The sequence below is a fragment of the Notolepis coatsorum genome (genome assembly GCF_963971535.1).
Source record: "Notolepis coatsorum genome assembly, chromosome: 2".
Classification (NCBI taxonomy): domain Eukaryota; kingdom Metazoa; phylum Chordata; class Actinopteri; order Aulopiformes; family Paralepididae; genus Notolepis; species Notolepis coatsorum.
In genome coordinates this window covers 14,888,162-14,913,875 of record NC_140166.1, presented here as the reverse complement: position 1 = coordinate 14,913,875, position 25,714 = coordinate 14,888,162, and the positions used below count along the sequence as shown (strand labels likewise).

Genomic DNA, 25,714 nt, shown 5'->3' with positions numbered 1-25,714 from the left:
ATTGGATATAAAAAGGAATTGCAGAATTCAAAATATCTGAAATCTGGAGCCCTATATTTATTCCCTTTCCACGTGAGCAAGCATGAAGTAATTGGCATCAACAGATTCCTTGCGATCTCTAGTCTCATATTATCATTATTGCATTAATAAAGGTTTGCCCACGAGAGCTGGTGCAAGGTGATGATGTCGGCAGGCTTAGATCCAACATGGATATTTTAAGAACGGCCAAAAACGTCCAGATATATCGGTCCGACGGTGATGAGGTTCCTGCAGGACACTGATGAGGTTCCTGCAGGACACTGATGAGGTTCCTGCAGGACACTGATGAGGTTCCTACAGGACACTGATGAGGTTCCTACAGGACACTGATGAGGTTCCTACAGGACACTGATGAGGTTCCTACAGGACACTGATGAGGTTCCTACAGGACACTGATGAGGTTCCTACAGGACACTGATGAGGTTCCTACAGGACACTGATGAGGTTCCTACAGGACACTGATGAGGTTCCTACAGGACACTGATGAGGTTCCTACAGGACACTGATGAGGTTCCTACAGGACACTGATGAGGTTCCTACAGGACACTGATGAAATGCTTCAGAAACTTAGAGACATACTCCTCAACAAAGTTCTGCTGGGGCCCGATGACAGAACCGGGTCGGCAGATCCGGATCCATGCGATGGCCTCCGCGGCGGTCAGGCGGTAGTGCTTCATCATGTAGCAGCCAATCAGAGTGCCGGTTCTCCCGAGACCAGCTGAAACACAGTGGCATTGGTTGGAAGGGTAATTTGTTCCCTACCCTTCAGATGATTTCTCCCTTGCTTTTTGTGATTTTGTACCTAAAATAACAGCCAACATGGCGGAATCAGGTGGCTGTGCAATGTAATCTACGTACCGTAAATCCTCAAATATAGGACGGGTCTTCTATTTACCTCGGCTGCAAAGAGCACCAGGCCTTTATTAGAGAGAGGCTTATATAAGAGGCAGGCCTTAATTTCTAAAAATGACACTCATGGACATAATCCCTTCATTTTCAGACTTTTATTGCATTATAATTTTTTTAATACGTACATTGTCTGTCTACATTTATTTAGACTAGCATTGGTATTTAAATATTGAGTGCAGTTGAGTAATTGTGGGATTAACGTAATTCACACACTGAAGTTGGAACTGTCTAAAGGTTGCGGGGTCCGGGGACGATTTAGCGTGTGGTACCTACCTTCTCGACTTCCTCAGTCGAATAGAGTTGAATCAATTTAACATGCAGGCAATAGCTTTAGCTAACGCTATCATAGCATCATGATCTGTAATGTGTCAACTGGACAACGCCAGCCTCGCCTGCCAACGCCATATAGATAGCGAACGAATAAAAACTTTTTTTTGCGACCTTATATTGGAGACCGGCCTTTATTTATCTGCATGCATCAAACCCTCGACCATTATAAGAGGCCCGTCCTTTAATAGAGTACCCTCCACTATTAGAGGATTTACGGTAATCTAATTACCTTCTAGCACAGCAGTTGTCAAAGTGGGATCCCCGACTTGAAAAACAACTACTGATCTAGCAAATGTGTATGAAGCAAGGTGTTGTAGACTAGACACTGACTTGAGTTTTTATTTGGTCAGCGCTTATCAAGAGATTTCAATAACCACTAAACACAATAACCACAATATAAAACATGAAAGCAGAAACTTCCATTAGAAGATTATTTGAAGAGTCGTTTACCCAGAAACCCTGAAGAACAAAAAGGCTGCATCCCATCGCGGGTATTTGTAACTGTTAAACAGTAATCCAGAACTATTTTATTACACTGTAAAAAAACTGATTTTATATATGTCTGCACTTTATGTCTATTCTATTCTACTACTTATTACACTGCATCATTGCACTATTTTACTCTGTCTATTCTGTCTCTTTTTATTATCATCTATTTTTAAAACTGAAACCATAAACAAGGTGGCCTGTTGGGATGTTAGATCCTAATGTGAAAAACTGTAATTTTATGTCTGCACTTTAATAAATGTGCTCATTTTTCTGTTGTGAAGCACTTTGAGCTGCACATTTTTTATTAAAAATTATATTATTATTATTTGCTACCTTTGCAGTGGACAGCGATGGCCCCCTCCGTGTTCTCGCAGATGTTGATAAACTTCCTGACAATGGCGTCTGTCGGCGTGCTTCCGTCCACGAAGAAGAGGTCGTGGTGCTCGAAGCCAGAGTCCGTGAAGCGCCGGGCGTCGTACATCTTCTTGTTGAGCCGCACAACGGTGGTGACGTTGTGCTTCCTGAAGTACGGGAAGTACGCCTCCGGAGCATGGAGAGGGTAGCCTGGAGAGAGAGAGAGCGAGAGAGAGAGATAATATACACAATATATATAGAGAGAGATACAGAATGGCGCTGCTCCGACCGGCCGCCTTCCTGTTAGCTCCGTCGAGACTGTGCTTACTTTTGTTAATTTTTATAGTTTTAAGAGTTTTATTTGCACCAACTGTTGGTGCATTATATGTGTATGACCGTCAGTCACTCATTGACATTGGATTAAGGAAAACTTACCGACTGGATTGCTCTCTGGATCGGATTGCTGAACAACAACAGTGGCCAGCGGAGATCCTTTGTTGCGGCCAAAGCAAGGAAAAGGCGCGACGACGAGGTAGAAGAGCTGGGGTCCGAAACAGATTGAGATCCAAGCGACACAGAACCACATTGCCCAGCATATTGTTGGCCAATGTGCAATCGATAGGAAACAAACTGGACGACATCAGAGCACGGATCCAATTCCAGAGGGACATTCGGGACTGCAACGTCCTCCGTTTCACCGAGACTTGGTTGTCTCCGGACGTCCCAAACCATGCTATAGAACCGGCAGATCACTTCTTCGTTCTCCGTAAGGACCGAACGGCAGAAGAATCACTAAAGACGAGAGGAGGCGGCATAGCTTTCATGGTAAACAAGGAGTGGTGCGATATAGGCAACGCAAAGGAATCGTCTAACCACTGCTCCCCAGACCTGGAGTTTATCACCATCAAATGCCGACCCTTCTTTCTCCCGAGGGAGTTAACGTCCATCATCATGATCGGAGTGTACATCCCACCACAAGCAAGCACTGGGGCCGCACTCTCGAAGCTACACAACGAGGTAAACAAACAACAGACAGCTAACGCTGTTATTTTGGTTCTGGGCGATTTCAACAGCACGCGTCTTAAAAAGGTGTTGCCGAATTTCTATCAGCATGTGACCTGTCCCACCAGAGGCGAGAACATATTAGACCATGTATACTCGCAATTTAAGAATGGGTACAAGTCACAGGCTCTTAGTCCATTTGGTAAGTCCGATCACGCCGCCATCTTTCTTTTGCCAAAGTATAATCAGAGTATCAAGCGCACGCCGGTAGTATCACGAGAGGTTAAGCGTTGGACTGTGACGTCAGAGGAGACACTACAGGCTGCGCTGGAATGCACAGACTGGAATGTGTTTCGTGATAACACAGACAACCTCAACGAATACACTGAAACGGTGCTTGACTTTGTCTGTACTCTGGTAGAAGAAACAATCCCCTCTACCACAATTAGAATTTACCCAAATCAAAAGCCCTGGGTAGATAAATCCGTCCGTGAGGCTCTGAAAGTGCGCACCTCAGCCTACAACACCGGGCTTGTGACAGGCAACATGGATGAACACAAGACGGCAAGATACAACGTCAGGAGAGCAGTAATAGAGGCAAAACGGCGTTACAGGGACAAAGTTGAACAGGCTGACTCTAGAGGCATGTGGCAGGGCCTCAGAACGATGACAGATTACAAAGGCACCTCCCTCAAGCTGAACAGTGACATCTCCTTAGCAAATGATCTCAATACCTTCTATGCGAGGTTTGAGGCGGTGAATAACAACACCAGCCTACAAACCACCGCAATGGAGGGGGGGGGGGGGGGGGGGGGGGGGCGCTGCTGATGGAGATTCAGTGTTCAGAATAACAGAACATGAGGTGAGGAGGACCTTTAAGAAAGTGAATATCAGGAAGGCAGCAGGACCGGACGGTATCCCCGGCCGCGTCCTAAAAGTCTGTGCCGACCAACTGGCCCCGGTATTCACTGACATATTTAACCTGTCCTTAGAACAGGCTGTCATCCCCACCTGTTTGAAGAAGTCCACCATCATCCCTGTACCCAAAAAAATCTACGCCCACTTGCCTCAACGACTACCGCCCTGTAGCTCTCACCTCCATAGCCATGAAGTGCTTTGAGAAGCTAGTGAAGGGCTACATCTGTTCCTCCCTCCCCATCAACCTGGACCCCCTGCAATTTGCATACCGCCCCAACAGGTCCACGGAGGACGCCATAGCCCATGTGCTGCACACAGCAGCATCACACCTGGACAAGAGGCAGGGGAACTATGTGAGAATGCTATTCATCGACTACAGCTCAGCATTCAATACCATAGTGCCCTCCAAACTCATAGCCAAGATCAGGGACCTGGGCTTGAACTATGACCTCTGCCAGTGGGTCTTGGACTTCCTGACGGGCAGACACCAGGTGGTGAGAGCAGGCAACTGCACCTCCTCATCACCCTCAACATAGGGGCCCCACAGGGCTGTGTTCTGAGTCCCCTCCTCTACTCCCTGTACACACATGACTGTGTGGCTCAGCGGAGCAACAACACAATCATCAAATTTGCTGACGACACAGTAGTTAGTGGTGGGCCTGATCTCTGCAAACGACGAGAGGGCCTACCTGGAAGAGGTCAAGGTCCTGGCGGGATCGTGCCAGGAGAACAGACTCTCCCTGAACGTCAGCAAAACAAAGGAGATGATTGTGGACTTTAGAAGGTCGGGGGTCAAGGACTACAGCCCCCTCAGCATCGACGGGGCACCGGTTGAGAGAGTGAACAGTTTTAAGTACCTCGGAGCCCACATATCCGAGGACTTGACATGGACCACACACATTGACAGTGTTGTGAAGAAGGCACGACAACGCCTCTACTTCCTCAGGCGCCTAAGGAAATTCCAAGTCAGTCAGAAGATCCTTAAGAACTTCTACTCATGTACAATAGAGAGCATCCTGACTGGCAACATCACCTCCTGGGTTGGGAATAGCACTGCACAAGACCGTAGCAGACTACAAAGAGTGACACGTTCAGCCGAACGCACAATTGGAGGGGGGCTCCCCACCCTCCAGAACATTTACAACAAGCGGTGCAGGGGCAAGGCTAAGAGAATCATCAAGGACTCCAGCCACCCGAACAACTGCCTCTTTGAACTGCTGCGGTCAGGCAAGCGATACCGGAGTCTCAAGGCGAGCACAGAAAGACTCAGAAGAAGCTTCTATCCCCAGGCCATCAGGCTGCTCAACGAACAATAAACACTATGCAACCATCAAATGCACACAGCACACACTCACTTTAAACAAACAACACACTGCAGCACCCACTCTCCACACTTTAGATCACCTAAACACACTTTATATTTATTGGTAAAGGATTTTGCACTACAACTCGTACACCTTACTGTAAATTGTACCTAAATTGTACCTCATCCCATTTCTGCTTTGCACTATATAGTATTGTATATTAGTATATTGCATAGTATATTGTATCGTAACTAGGGATGGGTACCTTTCACATTTGAACCGATACCGGTACCCGTGAATCGATACCGGTACCCAACGGTACCTTTTTTCGGTACTTTAGTCTCAAGAAATTTAATTTACCTACCTCAGTCGTAAAAAAAAAATCCAAACTTCAAATAACTACAATTTCGACAGTTTTCGGCTGGTCATTGCTCCGACTGCTTTGTTGTTGAATCAAGTCAAATCCTAGGTAAGCATATATTGTGCGTGTGAACGTTGACATAAAAAAATATATATATATATATATATATATATATATTAAAAAAAAAATTAATAAAATTTTTTTTTTTAGGTTTCTCACTTGATTCGATACTCGGTAGTACCGACGTGTTTCGGTTCGGTACCTCAAAAGTACCGAATTCGGTACCCATCCCTAATGGTAACTCCGTTACTTCTAGTCTGCATCGAACATTGTACATACGTCTATACTGAACACTGTGACCTCTATTTTTACTTCTTTTTACATGCTACTTTATTTTATTTCATACTTATCTTGTCTAGCACAGTCTCTGGAGCGTAACAGTAAGAAGCATTTTGTATAAAAGTATTCTGTACTTCTGTATGACAACTATTAAAGAAACTTGAACTTGAAGAGGGGATAGAGAGAGAGAAATATATACACAGTATATATGTAGAGCAGGGGTGGCCAACCCGCGGCTCGCATGCGGCTCTTTGCCCGTCAATGTGCGGCTCTTCCATCCATAAAAAATAAATAAAAATTAAAAAATATTATAATTGTCCATTAGCATGTTCTTGGTATCTGAATCTAGGGACATATATGGATCAGTGTCAGAAATAGTGTGTCTGTTACTAGGCTTGAGTAAATTGTAATGAACCAAAGGAGAATATCAATTCTATTTAAAAAAAAATTATCTTTGACTGTGAATAACACCATGCTAAAATTTACCAGGCCTGAAAAATCTAAGCAAAAGACTACTCACTTTTGGCTGTGCCACTTCCTCCTGTCAATATGCGCCGGTTTCCGACTCAATGCCCTGAGATTTCTATAATCTTATATTTCACTAATAACAGTTAAAATAATTGGTAAACAAACATAATGCTGAAAATACACACTTTTACTGTATATCTCGGGCTTAAGAGGTTAACCCTGTGAGGCCCAAATAAAAAATACATTAGCAACTTCAGAGGCCAGAGGGTGGGACATATAAACACATTTACTATCAAATAGCATTGTGAGGCTGAACAACAGGACCAATTGACTATACATGTGCTTAACATTTTTTAAATAAACATTCTTTTTTTTAAATGGCTAAAAGTGATTTTGTAATTTTGCAACTGTGGGTCTCACAGGGTACTTTTAACCCTGTGAGGCCCAAATAAAAAAGACATTAGCAACTTCAGAGGCCAGAGGGTGAGACCTATAAACACATGAAGGGTGCCGTGACTGAAAAAAAAGGTTGAGAAACGCTGGTATATGGTGTGGCTCTTTGTGGTACCACAGTAATTTTTGTGGCTCTTAGTCTCTGACTGGTTAGCCACCCCTGATGTAGAGGATGGATAGAGAGAGAGAGAGAGAGAGAGAGAGAGAGAGAGAGAGAGAGAGAGAGAGAGAGAGAGACCGTTAAAGGAACATGCCAACTTTTTGGGAAATTAGCTTATTTGCCATATACCCTGGAGTTAGACAAGCAGATAGATACCATTTTCTTCTCTGTGCATGCATTAGGCTTAGGGAACAGCCGCACTGTTAGCCTAGCTTAGCGTCATTCACTGGAAGTAGGTGTGCCAGTGTAGCCTAGTTCCCACTGCCAGGGATCACTCACCATTCTCTATTTTGCTTTTAGGATGAGGGCCGCTGAAGGCTAGGAACTTCCCAGGGATGATCCAGTTGAAGTCTCCATTTTCTGCCCTCTGGAACAAACATTAGCCAAGAGTTAAGACTCTAGCTAGCAGCCTTCAACCTGACCTTCAGACATTAGCCAAGACTAACTAGCAACCCTCAACCTGACCATCAGACATTAGCCACGACTAACTAGCAACCCTCAACCTGACCTTCACAGAAATTTGCCAAGACTCTAGCTAGCAGCCTTCAACCTGACCTTCAGACATTAGCCAAGACTAACTAGCAACCCTCAACCTGACCTTCAGACATTAGCCAAGACTAACTAGCAACCCTCAACCTGACCTTCAGACATTAGCCAAGACTAACTAGCAACCCTCAACCTGACCTTCAGACATTAGCCAAGACTAACTAGCAACCCTCAACCTGACCTTCAGACATTAGCCAAGACTAACTAGAAACTAGGGCTGGGCGATATGGCCTAAATATGATATCACGATATTTTCTGACCTTTCGGCGATACACGATACACATCACGATGTTTTTCTTTTTTACCCCAAACGATTCATTATGAGGCTTACCAAGACAGTATTTGAGTTTGCAAGCTAACATTAAAGACAAAATAAAATACCCATGCATTTAGCATTTTTATATTATATATTAGATTTAGATTATTGGATTATTAGATTATAATATATTGCATATATTTAGCAATGAGATATTATATGATTTAGATATGAAATATGATGAATTGAAAATGGGGGACCCTGATGTAAACAAGACAAAAGTCTTTCTCTGGTCTGCATCCCCTTAACAATTGTATGTATTGAGCTGTACTGTACCCATTCTGCAATATGTTAATAAAGTTTTAAATCAATCAATCAATCAATCAATCAATCAATCAATAGCATTTTAGCATTTTTATGAAACTACTGTATATTTGTATGTCTCTAAATGTTTTGATGAATTGAAAATGGAGGACCCTTATGTAAAAAAGCCGAAAGTCTTTTTCTGGTCTTCATCCTCCTGTACTGTATTGTACCCATTCTGCAATATGTTAATAAAGTTTTCATTCATTCATTCTGACGGACAACAGAATAATTTTGATTGACAGTCGAGTCTGCCAATTACGTCACACCGCTTGCAACCGCCCTGCTGTTCTTAGCACCAATCGGCAAGCGCCATTCGTTTTTGACTTCCTGAATGTCCGGTGTGCTGACATCAACAAAGCTACTTACATTAGCTCCCCGCAACCGACTAGTAGGAGACCAGTGCACCACAGGATGACTAAATGAGCCATAATGATTTTACCTCAACGAATGTTATAATAAAAGCCTTTCCATACATCTGTCTGATTGAAAACTTTATTAACAGACCGCGGAATGGGCATATCTCAACACAGGCTGAGATATGAACGAGTAACGTGTGGACCAGATTGACGCGACACAATCCTATTGGGCAAAACATCACGATATCCACGATACGTTGAAAAAGTGTATTGTTAATGAACTGTACCCGATATTTATATAATATCGTCATATCGCCCAGCCCTACTAGCAACCCTCAACCTGACCTTCAGACATTAGCCACGACTAACTAGCAACCCTCAACCTGACCTTCAGACATTAGCCAAGACTAACTAGCAACCCTCAACCTGACCTTCAGACATTAGCCAAGACTAACTAGCAACCCTCAACCTGACCTTCACAGACACCCATGAATATTTAAAAAATAAATAAATAAAAAAAACATCTGCATCACAATTCAAGATGACAAGAAACACACAATATCACAGGAAGACTATTCATAAATATGAATATATTTTCATAAATCTGATTAATCTTCATCATACAATACCTCATAGTGCTCGTATTCCTCAACATCAAAGTTGGAGAAGTCCAGCCAGCCAAACTCTAGAGCCTGGCGAGATCAGAGAGACAGCATCACAAAACCCTTCATTTATAATGTTACAAACTGTTGAAGTGCCACTAACAAGAGTGACACTTTCTGTATTGACATCCTGTTCGCTCTCCTTTTGTGTCACTCGGACAGTAATCTCTGTGCCTACACTACTTTCTTTCACTGTGTGTATAAACATATAACTATAATAATCAGTATATGTTGATTGCACATGTTAAATAAACTAGAGTATAATCAGTATAATATAATATAATCAGTACTTAGTATACTGTATACATACTTACATACTTCCAAGCAGTATTAGTGTGCATTATCTCTCCCTCAAGGGGGCCCCTGTGTGGGCCATGCATAGCCTACTACAACAGGGGAAGTTATAGCTGTCTCATTCTGCTCCGGTCGGCGCCCTAGAGTCCTGTACTGCAGCGGGTTGATTAGTCGCTGTGACTCGTCTCTGGAGAGGAGTTGTTGCTGCCTCACTCTACAACAGTTCGACCTCCGGTCGGCGTCCGAGAATCCTATACTGCTGTGCGCCGATTGGTGCTATGACTTGTCTCTGCACACTGCTGTACTTCCTCATCTTCCTCTTCCTCCCTTGTGGCAAAAGAACAAGCCAAGATCATCCTACAATCCTCCAACGGCTGTATGTGTGTTTAAAACACAACGGGTGATGATTAAGGACGATGTTTTATGGAGTATATAACATATGTAAAGGAGATTGACTTTATAAAGGATTATAACTGAAGTACCTGAACCAATTATGACGTTTGTAAACTTGCATTATCTAAAAAAAACTTTGTAACTGATTTCCAAACTCTCTCTCCCCCTAAGAGGCCCAGTTTGTGCTTCCACACTGCAGAATAACTCATGATCCGTCTGTACTCACAGTAACACGGCTTTCCTCCTCATTTAGAAAGTAGAAGTATAAAAGTATTTCTACCAGGGGCCTCTTATGAAATCCTACACCGTACGCTGATGGTGCTGACAAGTATACTGTATTATCAAAAGAGGTGTGTTGTCAAAAGCTATGACGCAACGGACTCAAGTATAAAAACTGATTTATGCATAATACTCTGGGTCTTTTTCTTTTTGCAGTGTAACTCCTAACGGATCTGTAACCCGTTTGATTAATTGTGCATTTTTCTATTTTCCTATAATGTATCGCTGCTGTGAACAACTCTGTGCTTGCTCCTTTTTTGAATGAAACCTCATTTTTAAGGTAATTCTTTCTCCTCTGTTCTTGGACAACACAAAGAGTGTTTTTTTCAACCACGCTTTCGACCGCGCCTTAACTCAGTCAGTGTTTATGGACTATTGAAAGAAATAGGTCTTGGACAAACGTATTGTGCCGCTAGAGGTGAAATTCTTGGACCGGTGCAAGACGGACGAAAGTGAAAGTATTTGCCAAGAATGTTTTCATTAATCAAGAACAAAAGTCGGAGGTTCGAAGACGATCAGATAACGTCGTAGTTCCGACCATAAACGATGTCAACTAGCGATCCGGCGGGGTTATTCCCATGAACCGCCTTGGCGCTTTTTTGGTGGACAAACCACCGCACATGTGCAAACTCTAGAGCCTAGAAAGATCAGAGAGACAGCATCACAAAACCCTTCATTTATAATATTACAAACTCTAGAGCCTGGAGAGATCAGAGACAACCCTTCATTTATAATGTTACAAACTCTAGAGCCTGGAGAGACAAGAATTAAGACCATAACCAACCATCATTGCAGTCAGGCGAGTGCTATCACCACTAGTTATGGTTCGTTTTTATCATTCAACAACAGTTATGGTTAAGACATAAAGTTTTTTTTTATCCACTTTTTCTCCCATTTTCTATTTTTTTCTCCCATCCCAATTTTCATATCGTCCAATTCAACCCTCCCCTGTCTTCGAACGTTGTTTCTTGCCTCCCACAAGCCGGCTGCAATGTGGACTAAAGGCCTCTGCATGCTACAGCAAATTCAAAGCAACTTAAACACAACATCGGCGCGATTTCAGCGCGCTTGTTGCAGACAGTCTTGTAGACTGTGTTGCGAGGGCGTTGCGTACCTGTGTCCAAAATCTAATCTAAAGACCCGTTGCGTTGGTATTGCGTAGCAGTGATTGGTTGGTAGTGAATGGGGGCGGGGCTGTCTGTCACTTCTAGTGTTCCTGGCTCGAGACCAAAAGAAAACTTTCTGACAGGAGCTCGAGACCAAAAGAAAACTTTCTGACAGGAGCTCGATAGCTAGTGTATTGTTTCATTACACTTGTTTAATTGTTTGTTTAAAATGAATCAAATGCAGGAACGTATTGCAGAGGAGGTCCGAAAGTACCAACATTTATATAATAGCGGGTCTAAAGACTACAAGGATAGCATTATGACGATGAATTCGTGGAAGGAGATTGGGGAAACAATGGGGATGGACTGGGTTGATGTGGCGATATAACTATATTACACTATATACAAGAACACAAGCGAAAACAAACATAAACAGGGCTATTATTATACTAACGATGTATGGTTGAGAAGGGAAATCCGTTTGTAATTGCTAGAGTGCGCACCTTCTGCTGCCCAAAGTATTCAGGCGGGCTGGGCGCGCTCGAGCCGCACATCCGGGGTACATTTTGTTGCATCATAGGCTGCGCGTTGATTTTGCAGAAGCATAAAGGTAATGTGTCTGCAACACCGTTGCTTTGTCGATGTTGTGTTGAAGTTGCTTTGAAGTTTCTGTAGCATGCAGAGGCCTTAAGTCATACATAGCACGAGTCCCCTCCGATACTCGAGGTAACAGCCGTTGCATCTTTTCACCTGCGCGGCTCGATCTTTCAGCGTCGGGGGTCTGGGCTTTGGAGGGGCCCCGCCCCCGTCGCTTCTTGATTCTACTGCGCAGGCGCACCAACCGACCTGTAGGAGTCGCTGTCCACAACGCCCGATCCCCACCCTTCAGTTTCCCTCCCCGTAATACGGCCAATGTGTATTACTGTGGACGACCAGCTAAACTGAAAGCAATGTGGAGAGCGGGGCTCGAACAGGAGGCATCCTGTTCGAGCCTAGTCTCCAGCATTCGTTTGCGAGCGCCTTGCCCACTGCGCCACGTAGCCGCCCTGGTTAAGACATAAAGTTAAGGTTAGAGTTCAATCTGAAAACGTAAATGAAATGTAATATATGTACTTATTTATAATACGTACACACGTTACATCTTTAATACAATACGTAAATATATTACTTATTGCTATAACATCATTATGTACCTTTTTTCCTGTGGTCGATTAGTACTTTATTTACATATTTTGAGTGTGATGGTGACCAGGGTGCAGTACCTTATGGACGGCGCGCAGACAGTCTAGGATGTTCAGATTGTACATGCAGGCTCCAAACGAAGCATCTCTGTAAAAGAAATTTAAAGTTATTCATTTTCTATTTTTAAAAAGTCTTAAAAAAAGGTATTCGAAAATGTTATTGTTTTCTAATACTTTTTCATGCATTAGTTGTTCTATAATATTTTTTTTATAATCACCATTTCTAAACAATTTTGACAACAAATACCATAACATTTCAGTTTCCGCTACCAATATTTGTCTAGTCTATATGGGTCCTGTGTAGCTAACGCTGCCAGGGTTGAGGGTTTGATTTCCACTGGGGCCACCCATGCAGAGCAATGTATGCAGTCATTCCATTGTAAAGCACTTTGTGTCCCAATACTAAAAAAGCACTAAAGAGGGCGGTCAGGTGGCGTAACGGAGATTGCGTTCGTCACCAAACCCCGGAGCGGCTAGATTCGTCTGTTCGAATCCAGCTCACAGCTCCGGGGTTGTCACCAGCTTGGCTGGCCGTTCACACTAATACAATTGGCAGTATTAGAGGGTGGGAGAAGCTGGCGGGTGGGTCCGGGTTAGTGCACTGCAACCTTGCCCAGGCCCGACGGGGCCCGGCCCGTTCGGGCTGGGTAGGGCTTTTTTTTAATAAATAATTCGGGCTCGGCCGGGCCCGGGCACCGCCGTTTTTTTATTGCGTTTTTTTTCTTCTCATATAACTAGGGTTATAGGATAACCTTCGTTTTCCTTTAAGATTCGCTTTCTCTTTTGCGCCAAGCTGTCATCAGAGAAACATTTGGATGTAATTACCGCAGCGCGCAGGGAGAACTCAGGCCGGGGACAACTCGATTGGTTGTGTTGGAATATAGCCAGTTGGCGAACGTTTTATTTGTACTTGGATGTATGTAGCCAGTTGGAGAAGTTTTGTTAAAGTTGTTCAACGCGTTGCTGACGTCGTGGTGAGTGATGTTTATTATTTGCTGGGTCGGACTCGCTACCTGTTTTGTTGTGCTTTTCATATGTTGCTCTGCTCGAAATCTGATTTCTGTTTGTATAGTGACTGAGTAGGCTATTGTGTGTCGTGTGTGTGTGTGTCAAAGAAGATTCTATAGCCTTCAATACGTTTTACGAGGCTGCTCTATAAGCGAGCACTGGGAGGGAGGCATAAATGCTTCTTAGTTTTCAGCGTGATATGCGTTATTTAGGCAGACCTATTTAACATTTTCGTTTTTGTTTATTTATTAAGTTAATATATAAAGTGTTTAGAATATTTAAAACAAATACAAAAAAAAATATATTTTAATAATCAGGGTTTGTACACCTTTTCCAAGGCAAAATGCAAGCACTTTTCAAGCATTTTCAAGGTGCATTTTCAAGATTTTCCAGCATCTTATGCGGCTGTGGTAAATTAAATATTTACTCAAAATGATTATTTCACTTCTTCCATCACATTAAATCAGATGTTATTGTGCTAAACAACCAAAATTATGTAGACTTGGCATCATATATAACTGATATATAGCTGAGCCGATGTGTTATGCAGTATGTCGTGTATGTCATAAATGTCATGATGAATTGAACATGGGGGACCCTGATGTAAACAAGACGAAAGTATTGCTCTGGTCTGCATCCCCTTAATAATTGTGTGTATTGAGCCGTACTGTATTGTACCCATTCTGCAATCTGTTAATAAAGTTTTCAGGGAAGAGAAATGAGGAGCTATCCCAAATGTGGTGAGGTATGCCACTTTATTCTCCCCACAAGTAAATTGCTTTGCTATCTCACTGTCAGGAAACATTGTTTGAAACATGGCCCCCATGTCATTACATGAATGGTAGGAATAGTGGCTGGTTACAGCTTTTGTTGCCCAGCATATTTCAGCTTGAAGTGTTGGATTAGAGGTAACAAATGATTTAATGGTGCCTGTGGTGTTGCTGGTTGACTGGTTCTTGGATGAGCCTGGGGATGGTAGAGGGGCAACTCCACTGCAAGCTCCTCCACTGGCTGCTCTGGCTCTCACTACACTGCTGGTTGTTGATGTGGATGTAGCTGTGCTGCTTGATGCATTGCTTGTCTGCTGGAAATAATCCACTAATGCAGGACCTGGATTTAGACATGCTTTCATCAGAATTTGATGCTTCTTCCCTAAATAAAAAGGAGCAGCATGTTATAAATAAAACAAAAGTGTTTTATTAATTTAATCTCACTGGTTGCACTTAACTTTAAGAGTATTTATTGTTTAATGTTGACATCTAATCTAAATGGATCATTATGATATTATAAATGTATATTTCATTTTCATTTATAGGCTACTGGCTGCCTATGAATTTTAGACTGAGCCTAATGATGGCCTGGAATGAACCAACTACCTTAACATTATTATCCATGTAATTAACTGTAAAGGTCACGTTAGCTGTTAGATTGCATATTCCATAAATAAACATGCTAAAATTGGCCTGGCTCGTCACGTTTGATTGAAAACGTTATTAACAGATTGCAGAATGGGTACAATACACTATGGCTCAATACACACAATTGTTAAGGGGATGCAGACCAGAGAAATACTTTCGTCTTGTTTACATCAGGGTCCGCCATTTTCAATTCATCATAACATTTATGACATACACGACATACAGGTAGACAGTACGTTACTGCGTTCCAGACTACAACTGCTCCACACCAGTTCCACACCAGTCTCCGTAAATGTTCTGTTATAAAAATAAAATACCATTTCAATACACAACAAGTTTTCGTGTTTTGAAATACATGAAAGGAAATTAGCTAACGTTGATTTGCCTAACGTTACATGCTACAACACTGCGGTGAAAAACAGAGTCCGGTAAACACGAGTTTGTAATTCCATTAGTGTATTTTGCCTGTTACTTGACTATTTCGATTATTGAAGTGGTATTTTTATAACAAACATTTACGGAGACAGGTGTGGACTGTGGAGCACTTGTAGTCTCGAACTTAGTTACCTGGCGAGCCAGGCCGAGACACGTTAATAACACCCATGGCTCAGTGGCTCACCTTTCAACGTGGCTCGAACGTGCAGACTCCCCCAATCCCCATGGTAAAAATCTTCAAGTCCTTTCTGCATATTTTGCACACGGCTACTCGAGGATGTTCTCCTCTGAATTATATTTGATATCTCCGAGCCAGAGCTCATTAAAACGGCAGCCTCCCGGCATTTTGGCCACACACACACGCGCGCGCTGTTCTCATGGCACAGGTAAAAACACTACGGGGTGGGGCCGAGCCACATTTCATTTTGCATGAAAGGCGAACGCAAAATAGGCTCGCGAGTCGCTCCGACTTATTTTATTTCTTTGTCTAAAAACCAAACTATTCAGTCAGATAGCGATTTATTATTAAAGTATAAAATACAATTACAATTTCAATAACTTTCCAGCACTTTATACACAATTCAAGCACATTTAAAACCTTGAAAACAGCACATTGAAATACAAGCATTTTCAAGGATTTCCAGCACCCGTACGAACCCTGAATAATAATAATTTTTTTTCGGGTTTTCACGCGGGCTAGGGCTTAAAATATTATTTACAGTCGGGCTTATTTTCGGGCAGGGCCTGAAGTTCACGGGCTCGGGCAGGCCTCGGGCTTTATTTCAAGGCCCTTGCAGACCACTAGTCCGGGTCGTTGTAAACAGCGACTCCTACAGTTCGGTCGGGGCACCTGCTAAGCGCGGATAGGACTTGAGTGGGATAGTGTGATCCTTCCACACGCTACGCCCTCTCAATGAGAATCCGCGCTGCCAGGTGAAAAGAAGCGGTTGATTGGCTGGACGTGTGTCGGAGGAAGCACGTGATAGCCTCCACTCTCCCAGACCAACTGTGGGGGGTAAGTGCGCAGCAACCAGGAAGGGGATTGGGAATTGGCATAACGACTAACATTGGGATGGGAGAAAATCGGAGGAAAATGGAGGGGGAAAAAGTATATAAAAAAAAATTAAAAAAGCACTAAAGAAATGCAGTCATTAATTCGTTTGGCATTACTACTCTTTAAAAAAAGTAACTGATCCACAAGCAATTAAAAGGTGATGTTAACACATCCAGCGGCAAAAACGCTGTCCAGCGTTATTGGTTGCCATGCGTTGACCGCCAGGATCGCTGTACATCGTTTTTGAGATCAATATAAAAAAAATTCGCCATGGCATTCATATACCCACCCTCGGTCCTGCAGCTGGACCTTAGATGCGACTGCAACGACGGCTCAATACTGCCGCCTGGTGGATGGTCGGGCGAGTTACACTCGCAGACAGGATGTGCCATCAGTGCATCGATGAAAACCATCCGGCAGTCACATCTCGTTACGGGACTCCCGACAGACGCTATGTACATAATGGATCGCTTTCTAAACTTAATAATCGATATGATTTCGGCGTTTATTGCGCCATACAAACCGGAAATGGACCTAGGTGATCGGCGTCGTATAATTGGGATCTTTCACCGCCAGTCTCATTGGCCCACGGTAAGAGGAATATAACGTTATTTTCAACCCGATTGTGCGTTTTCCTTGTTTGCAAACCATCTGATCAATATATCCACCCAACCTACATAAAGCAGTTACTGATGATCGGGGAATTATAAACGACACACCCCCCCCCCCCCCTTTCCTCCGCGCATGATGAGGCATAATGTATACCGATCATATACATTTGAGTTTTTTGGTGTAGCGTGTATGGGGGGGAAACGGCAATCGATAATCTATATAATGCGTTTGGGCCTATAACTAGCGTTTTTGGAATTACAGCAGAAAAACACTTATATTCTAGAAGGTATTAACACAATGTATGAATGAAAAAGTATAACGTTCCCACATCCTGAACGATAGATAATCGATGTTGAATGGGCCATAGTAATGTCAATATAGCAATACAATTTTTAAAGTTATAGCCCTGCAAAGAAGGTAAACATCTCCATAGGCTTTCAGCGCTGGCAGAGAGGGGCATGAGATGGGCAATACCCCTGGCGGGCAATGTGTTAATCTTCTTAAGGGTTTAAAAATAAATTTACATATTTCCATTTCGGGCACGTATCCTTTTCCATTCCAAGCTTAACACTTTCAGAGCCGGCCGTGTTTTCCTTTTTACCCCCTTGAATGCCCATCAACCACTTCAATGTTAGCGTTAATATCGCCTAATCTATGTTTTAAATTATGGCTTATGTGTCTAATCTGCCCGTCGCTTATCAATGACTCATTTTCCAGTCAACATTGTCGAAGCAAATTGTTTTTTTATCGGTTAATTTCCATTTTATAGCATTTTGAAAAGCCCTCGTTTTCACGGAAAATACAAATAATCCGTGATAAACGCCCTGTACTGGAATATTCTAGAACATTGTCATTTTTCGGCCTATTTATGAATAGTTTTCAAATAAATGCTAGATTATCGATAGTATATGTCTACGTATGCACGCTGGTGCCGCGAGCTGAAAATAGATTCTCTTAGTTCCTGATCGCTCGCACAGCCAAACAGCCATATCACACATAGGGGAAAAGCTTATATCTCAGTGAAAACAGGTCCGATTATACTAAGACTGGTAAAATAGATTCCTTACCTGAGATCAGATGGTATCCAAAAAGATTATTCCAATTCCTGATCGCCATTCCAAAAATCAATCCTTTTATTGATCCAATGCTACGTACTGTAAAGACATATTACAAGCTGTTCTGATGGTCCACAATGACTCCGAGCGGCTCGGGGTACATGCGTGAGAAGTAAAATGTGGATCCAGAGTTTTTTTTTCTCATCCATTGTTCATTGCGTCCATTCCAAAAGGGTGCATTACCATCTGGGAGACGATAGGGGGCGCTTTTTTCACATCCGAGCGCCTGGTGGGGCTGGTTTCCCAACGGTAGACTCGGTTGATGAAATATGAATTCAGATGGCTAATAAAAAAAAAATCGCGCTAATTGTCGTGGTGGGCATTCAGGGGGCGGGCTGCTAACACGTTCTATGTCGTTTTGGGCATTCAAAGTGTTAAGACAATTTTCAAATTCCAAGAATGTCCAGGTTTTCCATGACATGAAGATAGATACCAATTTCCTCTCTATGCGTTCAGTAAAAAGCTATCTGGCTGTACGATAGACTAGCTTAGCACCAATTAATGGAAGCGAATAAGGACCACTAGCCTAGTTTAAAACTCCAGAGAGGTGTTTTTGGGTCGAGAGCTAGGCTAGCTGGTCCGTATAGTCTTCCATTAATTTGTGCTAAGCTAGGCTAGCTTGCAACCGGATTGCTTTCTACTGAACGCACAGAGAGGAAATTAGTATCCATCTTCTTGTCCAACTCTGGAGAAGACTAAGGACATTTCCTATAATGTAGGCGTGTTCCTTTAAAAAATGTCTAGAGTTGTCCATCAGTGCATTTACCTGAATGGAAGGTAGGTGGGTTTTCTGGACACCAGTAGACTGTAGGTCTCCTCTGGCGTCATATGAAGCTGCATTACCTTCCAACACAAGTGGATGTTTTATTAGTTAATGAACGCATAGTTCATTAATTCAATACTCTACTTATACTCAAAAAAGGCAGTTGAGGTTTACCTTGTGTATGATGCGGTCAAGATTACAGGTATCAGATCAAACCCACAAAATAAAGATATAGAAAAGAAAATCAGCTTAGACAATTAGACATTGAATAAATGACAAAACCACAACTGCAAAAAAAAAATAGGATCAAAATGTTAAAACAGTCAGACTGAAGCAGGGAGATTTGTAATCCTGTGTCTAAAGTGTCCATAAGACAGTGGGGTATTGATTCTAGCGAGGGTTGAAGATCATTCCAAGAAGCTGGTGCATCAAAACAAAGGGCAGACTCTTCAAGCTCAGCCTGCACTCTGGCTAATCATTGGAGATAGCATAGGGTCAGATAGGGTCCATAGTTACAATCTAAGAACATTGTGATATAAAAGGTGGTCACTTCCCACCATGACCTTAAAAGATAAACAGATACCAATGTCTATTTCCCCTCTCTGCCAGATAAGACCAACCCACTTTATCACACAGGATGCAGTGGTGAATATCATATCCATCACCAGTAATGTATCCGAGAGCAGAATGATAGACCGTGTCTAGAGGTATCAAGAATGGAAGGAGCAGCATTACTATAAATCATATCCATAATCCAGGACAGATAGAACAACTGCTTCAACGATCCTCTTTCTGCTAATCATTGAGAAGCTGGTTCCGTTCCTGTACATATAGTCCATTTCTTTCTTCCGGGTACTAGGAACCACAGTATGGCCGTTCCTGTTATTAATGGAGCAGCTTAGCCGTTACGGACGCTCGAACCATCGATTTTAATCATGCAAAAAATGTGTTCCTAAATAATTTCTCTGGTTCGGTACTGTCGAGTCTTGACTTTAGTGCACATTTACGCATATAACGTAGAACATATGCACATATTGCTGTGGTAATTTTTTTTTATCAAAAGTAGTAGTACCTACTTACTGGTCACAGGGGGCTTCAATAATGTTTGGATGGTAACCCATTTTGTGAATACATTTGTTGAAACAACATCTTTGTTGGCCGACAGCTCCTGCTATCTTAAAGGAACACGCCAACTTTTGGGGAAATGTGCTTATTTTCCATCTACCCTGGAGTTAGAGAAGCAGATACACACCCTTTTCTTCTCTGCATTAGGCTTTTGATGTGATGAAATCACTGCGCCGAGTAGGGATGGGAATTGATAAGATTTTATCGATAAGATTCCATTATAGATTCTGCTTATCGATCCGATTCTTTATCGATTCCCTTATCGCTTCCTGATAAATTTATAATTTCAATAAATAAATTGGAAATGCAACAGAACTAAGCTGGTTAGAATAACAACATGCAACTTGACATTTATTGTTGAGCCCCCACCCTGCTGTGCTAGCGTGAAAGGATTTTCCTGAGAATCACTAGCTGCAGCCTCAGTCTATTGTGATCATCTAAAATGGATGAAATGGGAGAATATTTATACAGTGAAAGCATTAGTTTTCATTTAGGTTTTCCTAGTAAAGGAATCAAATAGTCTGCTATGGCTGCATGTGTGGCGCTAACCAGGATTTCCGTTAGAAAATATTGGTGCCGGTCTCCGTGTCCTGCAAGATTTCAATCTCCCGGACAAATGGGAGAAATTCCGGTCAGAGTTTATTGAGCTTAAAAACAATTGATAGGCAGGCTATATAAAGAATGACATCCTCAAGGCATGTCGATTTATAATATTTTAACTTAAAACTAGGCTACTTTTGCGTATACAGTCATATTCCAAATAAAATAAGTCCCTCGAGACTCCGTGCTGCTGCTGACTTGAAATCAAATAGGTGTCTGTGGGGCGTCTATACCAAAAGGTAGCCGCATTTCTGGCAGACGTTTCTGGTCATGTGACATGTGCGCCCAATAGCGTGACGAGCTGTGTCTTTGCCCATTTCCACGTCAAACAGCCTGCAAACTACCTGGTGTTCTATCGCCATGCTCTAAGGCTGGAGTTACACCTATACTAGGCTGTTTTTCGTTTTTCAGGTGAGTTTCGCAGCAGAGTTTCGCAGCGGAGTTAGACATTCGTTTTGCACCTTGAGCGCTTTCGTTTTGTCAGAACAAGGCTTGGTCAGACCACAACGAATCTCGTCTCGAATTCAGCACTGAGCATGCGCGGGGAGGTAGTTACTCTCCCTCGTCCCCGCTGTCGTCCACACTCAGCTGTGAGAGAATTGTTGAATAGATACACAAATGTTCTAGAATGTTTGATTACGACATCATACTGTGACATCACAAATGTTTTCGGGCATTCATAACATTATTTCGCGCGATTGTACATTGTAACGTTAACACAGCCCAGCTGTCAACTGTACTTTGTAATGTTATGTTATTTCGCGCATTCATAACGTTATTTCGCGGGACTGTACATTGTAACATTAACACAGCCCAGCTGTCAACTGTAGGCTACTTTGTAACTTTCGGGCGTTTTCATAACAAACATTAACGCGATTCCGCCAACACATATGTAATATTAATAGGTTTTGCTCACAGAGAGATAGATAAATAAATAAACATAATCACGGTTATCTACCAAAAACTGCATGTACTGTAGAAATGTATGTTTCAGTGCAGATAAAGGTACTGTACAAAATAACCTCTAAAACACTGCTAGAATACACAAGCAGTTAGGGTGCGCTGTGTTAATGTTACAATGTACATTTGCTCGCGAAATAACGTTATGGCATTGCTCGAGGCAGGAGAGATGAGGCGCGCGGGGCATGGGGGGCTCTGCTGCTCGGTGCTGCTCGAGACAGACAGACAGACAGCCCAGACTGGAGAGATACACGGTGCTGCGCGCGGGCTGCTCCTCGGCTGCTGCTCGGTGCTGCTCCCCCGGGCTCGAGACAGACAGACAGACAGGAGGGATATACACGGTGCTGCGCGCGGGCTGTAGGTTACACTGCAGTCTGACAGTCTACTGCGCATGGGCGTTGAGCAAAACCGGCTCCGCGCAGATTACACACATGTTGTCGGCGAGTTTTTGGCGCTACTCCAAAACGGAAACACAATTTAGCGTTTTCAGTAGGGCCACAACGTATCCAGCAAAAACGGCATTTCTATGTAAAAGGGACAGCAAACGTATTCAAACGTATTCAAAAAACGACCACAAAAACACTAGTCTAACCATTGCCTGAGACAAACTCTAACCTTAACCAACTTCGAATGAGTGCCTAAGCTTAACCGTCGAAAGAACTTGCCTAACCTTAACCAACTTCGAAGATTGCCTAAGCTTAACCAGTGTAGAAACTGACGTCGGCCAATCAGAGAGCGTCTGCCAGAAATGCGGCTACCTTTGGTAATAACGCGTCTGTGGGCAGTCGGCCCGACATTAAACAGCAGTCTGTTATAATCACATTTTTATGAGCTACCGAATTCCGTTATATTGGACATTTGTATTAATTATATCAAGCGAAGAACTGAGGAATTTGGCAGAGAGAGACGGCAACATTATCGTGGGGTTCACTGAAATCTCCGCCTCCCAACGAAGCGATAAACTAATCCCAATAGTATGAAACTGCAGAGCCGCAGAGCCAGCGGTGCTCTCAGGTCCGGTCTGGGGACCGCTCAGCAGCGCCACCCACCCAATGGCTGAATTGCCAATGGCTGAATTCGAGTATGCGGGCACAGCTGTGAGATCTGCGGCTCTGCAGTTGCATGCTTCTCGCTAATCCAGCATCAAGCTCCCGCCCCGCCATTCTCATCAGCAAACCACAGGTCGCGCTGCAAACTTGCTGTGCGCGTGATATGATATAGGAACACACATCGTTGTCATTAGACCTGCTTGGTGAAGCAACAATGAAACAAATGTAACTATTTTAATACAATTCAAATTGTGCTTAGAGGGAATTCTTTTCACAGGACATTATGACCGGAGATATTTAAATATGTCGGACTTCAACAGATTTCCCCGGTAAAGAAACGGTAATTACCGGACAACGGAAACCCGGGCGCTAACGTTATTGTTTTAAAATGCGCAACTGTCGGAAAAACATGGCATTGATAAGAGGAATCGATAGTCACGGAGGCATGCGATTCCAGGAATCTGACAAGGCCTAACAAAAATAATGGTTGGTTTCAGGTTGCCGACCGACCCTGCCGATTTAGGTGCGACCCAATATATTTTATGAGTTTTAAAAAAAATTATATATTAATTTTTTTTTTTTTTTTTTTTTTAGAATAAAGTTTCATAGAAATCTTAGTCAAACATTTAGTATTATGGATATTAAACATGCTGGCAGAGTACATGCATCCATGTTGTTGTGAACATTTTAACCCTTTCACTGCCACACGACAGCCGGTTAACCCTTTCACTGTGACAATACAGAAGGTTAGCCCTTTACTATCACACAACCGACGGCGATGCTCCATCATTAGCATCATTAGCTCCGCATCCGCGGAGCTAATGATGCTAATGATGGAGCATCGCCGTCGGTTGTGTGATAGTAAAGGGCTAACCTTCTGTCGTGTGGCAGTGAAAGGGTTAATTAAATAAAGAAATTCCCTATCCATAGTCGCCGTGGGAAAGAATAAAAAAATAAAAAAAATAAAAAAAAATCCCTACCTACCCATGGCCAAACTGACAACCAACCTGAAACCAACTATTATTTTTGTTAGGCCCAATTAGGAACCTGTTCCGGTTCTCGATGCCCATCCCCAGCGCCCAGGCAGCAGTGGCTCGGCAAAAACTATTTCCGAGTATATATCTGCTTAGAAAACGAAAATGTCTAATTATTATATATCTAATTTTTTACTCCACGTGGCACAGGTCACAACATGTTTACAGGAACGTTTTGGAGTTGTATTTTGGAGTGTATTTCATGACTGTTGGGAACTAGGCAACACGGGCACACCTACTTCCAGTGAATGACGCTAAGCTAGGCTAACGGTGCGGCTGTTCCCTAAGTCTAATGCATGTTGCCAACAAATAAGTTGTTTAAACAAATTGATCACAAAATGGATTACCATCCAAACGTTATTGAAGACTCCAGTGACCAGTAAGTAGGTACTACGTACGTCTAACTTTTACTAACTATTTTTCACCGCAGCAATTTTGCCCAAATCTTCTACGTTATGCGTAAATGTGCACCGTGTCTAAAGTAATAGTGAAATTACTCAAATAAAATAGCGAACCGGATACATTTTTTTAGCACATCAACGTTAGTAGGCTATAATAATCGATTATGTTGTCACTGCATCGATGCAGAATTGCCCACGTCCGCATCTTAGAATCGAGAAATGTCCACAGCCCTAGTGTGTGTGTATAAATGTACTATAGGCTACTCTTTTTGACATGGATTAGGCTAATTAGCTTTAACAAACCTGATTCATGAGCCCATTTTATTCAAATGGAAGATATTGATTTAAATATGTTTATAGCCTATATATAAAACATGTATTGTAATCGTATCTCCTGTGCCGGCACAAGCACTACCATAGCATGGAGAGATAACACACAATACATATAATAATTCATGGAGATATACTAATATTTATCATTTTTGTCCGGTAAAAAATCTCTGGCTGGTAGTTTTTTTATTATCTAAAAAAGTTCATTTTGTTGTGTTTTTTAGCATTCAGCTACAGGCATGGATGCATTTTATGTAATGATAAACATATTATTATTATTATATTATTTTAAGATATAAAAAGTAGCTATAATGAATCAATAGATAAAAAGCAGTAATGGCATGTAGGTTACTCACCCTACTCCATACTAGGGATCCACATTACACAGCATTTATAGACATAAATAAACTTCATGGCTCATCTCCTACTCTGGGTATTCAGTAGGTGGTGTCAAAGAGGCAACTACCCATGTGACCCGAGGATACTAGTAAAACATTTTGAAATATTCAATTGCAAATATAATCAATTGTTGAAATCGACTAATCGATAAAATAATGGACAGATTAATCGATAACAAAATAATCGTTCGTTACAACCCTAAACCAATCAGATTAACACTTACTCCATATGAACCAATCAGAATAATACTTACTGCATATGAACCAATCAGGTAGGCAGCATTAGCTTGCTTCTTCTGGTCACCACAGGTGTAGAATACGATCTTCTTCTTTGATAGAATAATGGACTAAAGGAAGAGAAGAAAGTCGTTTGGCATTAGGGCTGTCAAAATTGGCCTAAACATGTTTGTTTCGTTACTAAGTACATCCACAAACAGTGCTTGTTTTTGGAGGAAGATAGCACTGAAAGCTGTGGCACATGTGAGCATAAGGAGGATTCTAACTATGAGCCAACTTTACTGCGAGAGATTTGTTCAGGGGCGTCGTTTTGGTATGGCAAGGTATGGCACTCGCTATACCTTGGCAAACATTTTTTTTTTTTTATGTTGATTTAGAATTTGACACATTTTTTTTTACCCATCACCCATACAAAAAACAAGAGACAAAAACACAAACAAAGGGGTGAGCACCAGTATAGATCTCAGTATAGAATTTGAATGTCAACATTATGAACGAAGCTTCAAACTATTCGGTACAGCCGTAGCATGTTTTGATATAGTCAATTATC

The 25,714-nt window shown here is 42.3% G+C and overlaps 1 protein-coding gene across 3 annotated transcripts in view; it reads right to left on the bottom strand.

Moving 5' to 3' along the window:
• Window positions 1-25,714, bottom strand: part of cdc14b (cell division cycle 14B) — a 79,161-nt gene that overhangs the window by 38,906 nt on the left and 14,541 nt on the right. For all 3 annotated transcript variants that reach the window (XR_014619435.1, XM_084309302.1, XM_084309303.1), the window contains exons 4-10: window positions 25,182-25,274; window positions 19,034-19,110; window positions 12,647-12,713; window positions 9,280-9,342; window positions 7,406-7,493; window positions 2,101-2,331; window positions 619-757 (exon numbers count right to left, since the gene is read on the bottom strand). Coding sequence is in view for 2 of the 3 variants with exons in the window: in XM_084309302.1 (XP_084165428.1) it covers window positions 619-757; window positions 2,101-2,331; window positions 7,406-7,493; window positions 9,280-9,342; window positions 12,647-12,713; window positions 19,034-19,110; window positions 25,182-25,274 (758 nt within the window). In the remaining variant the exon portion in view is untranslated. The remainder of the gene's footprint in view (window positions 1-618; window positions 758-2,100; window positions 2,332-7,405; window positions 7,494-9,279; window positions 9,343-12,646; window positions 12,714-19,033; window positions 19,111-25,181; window positions 25,275-25,714) is intronic.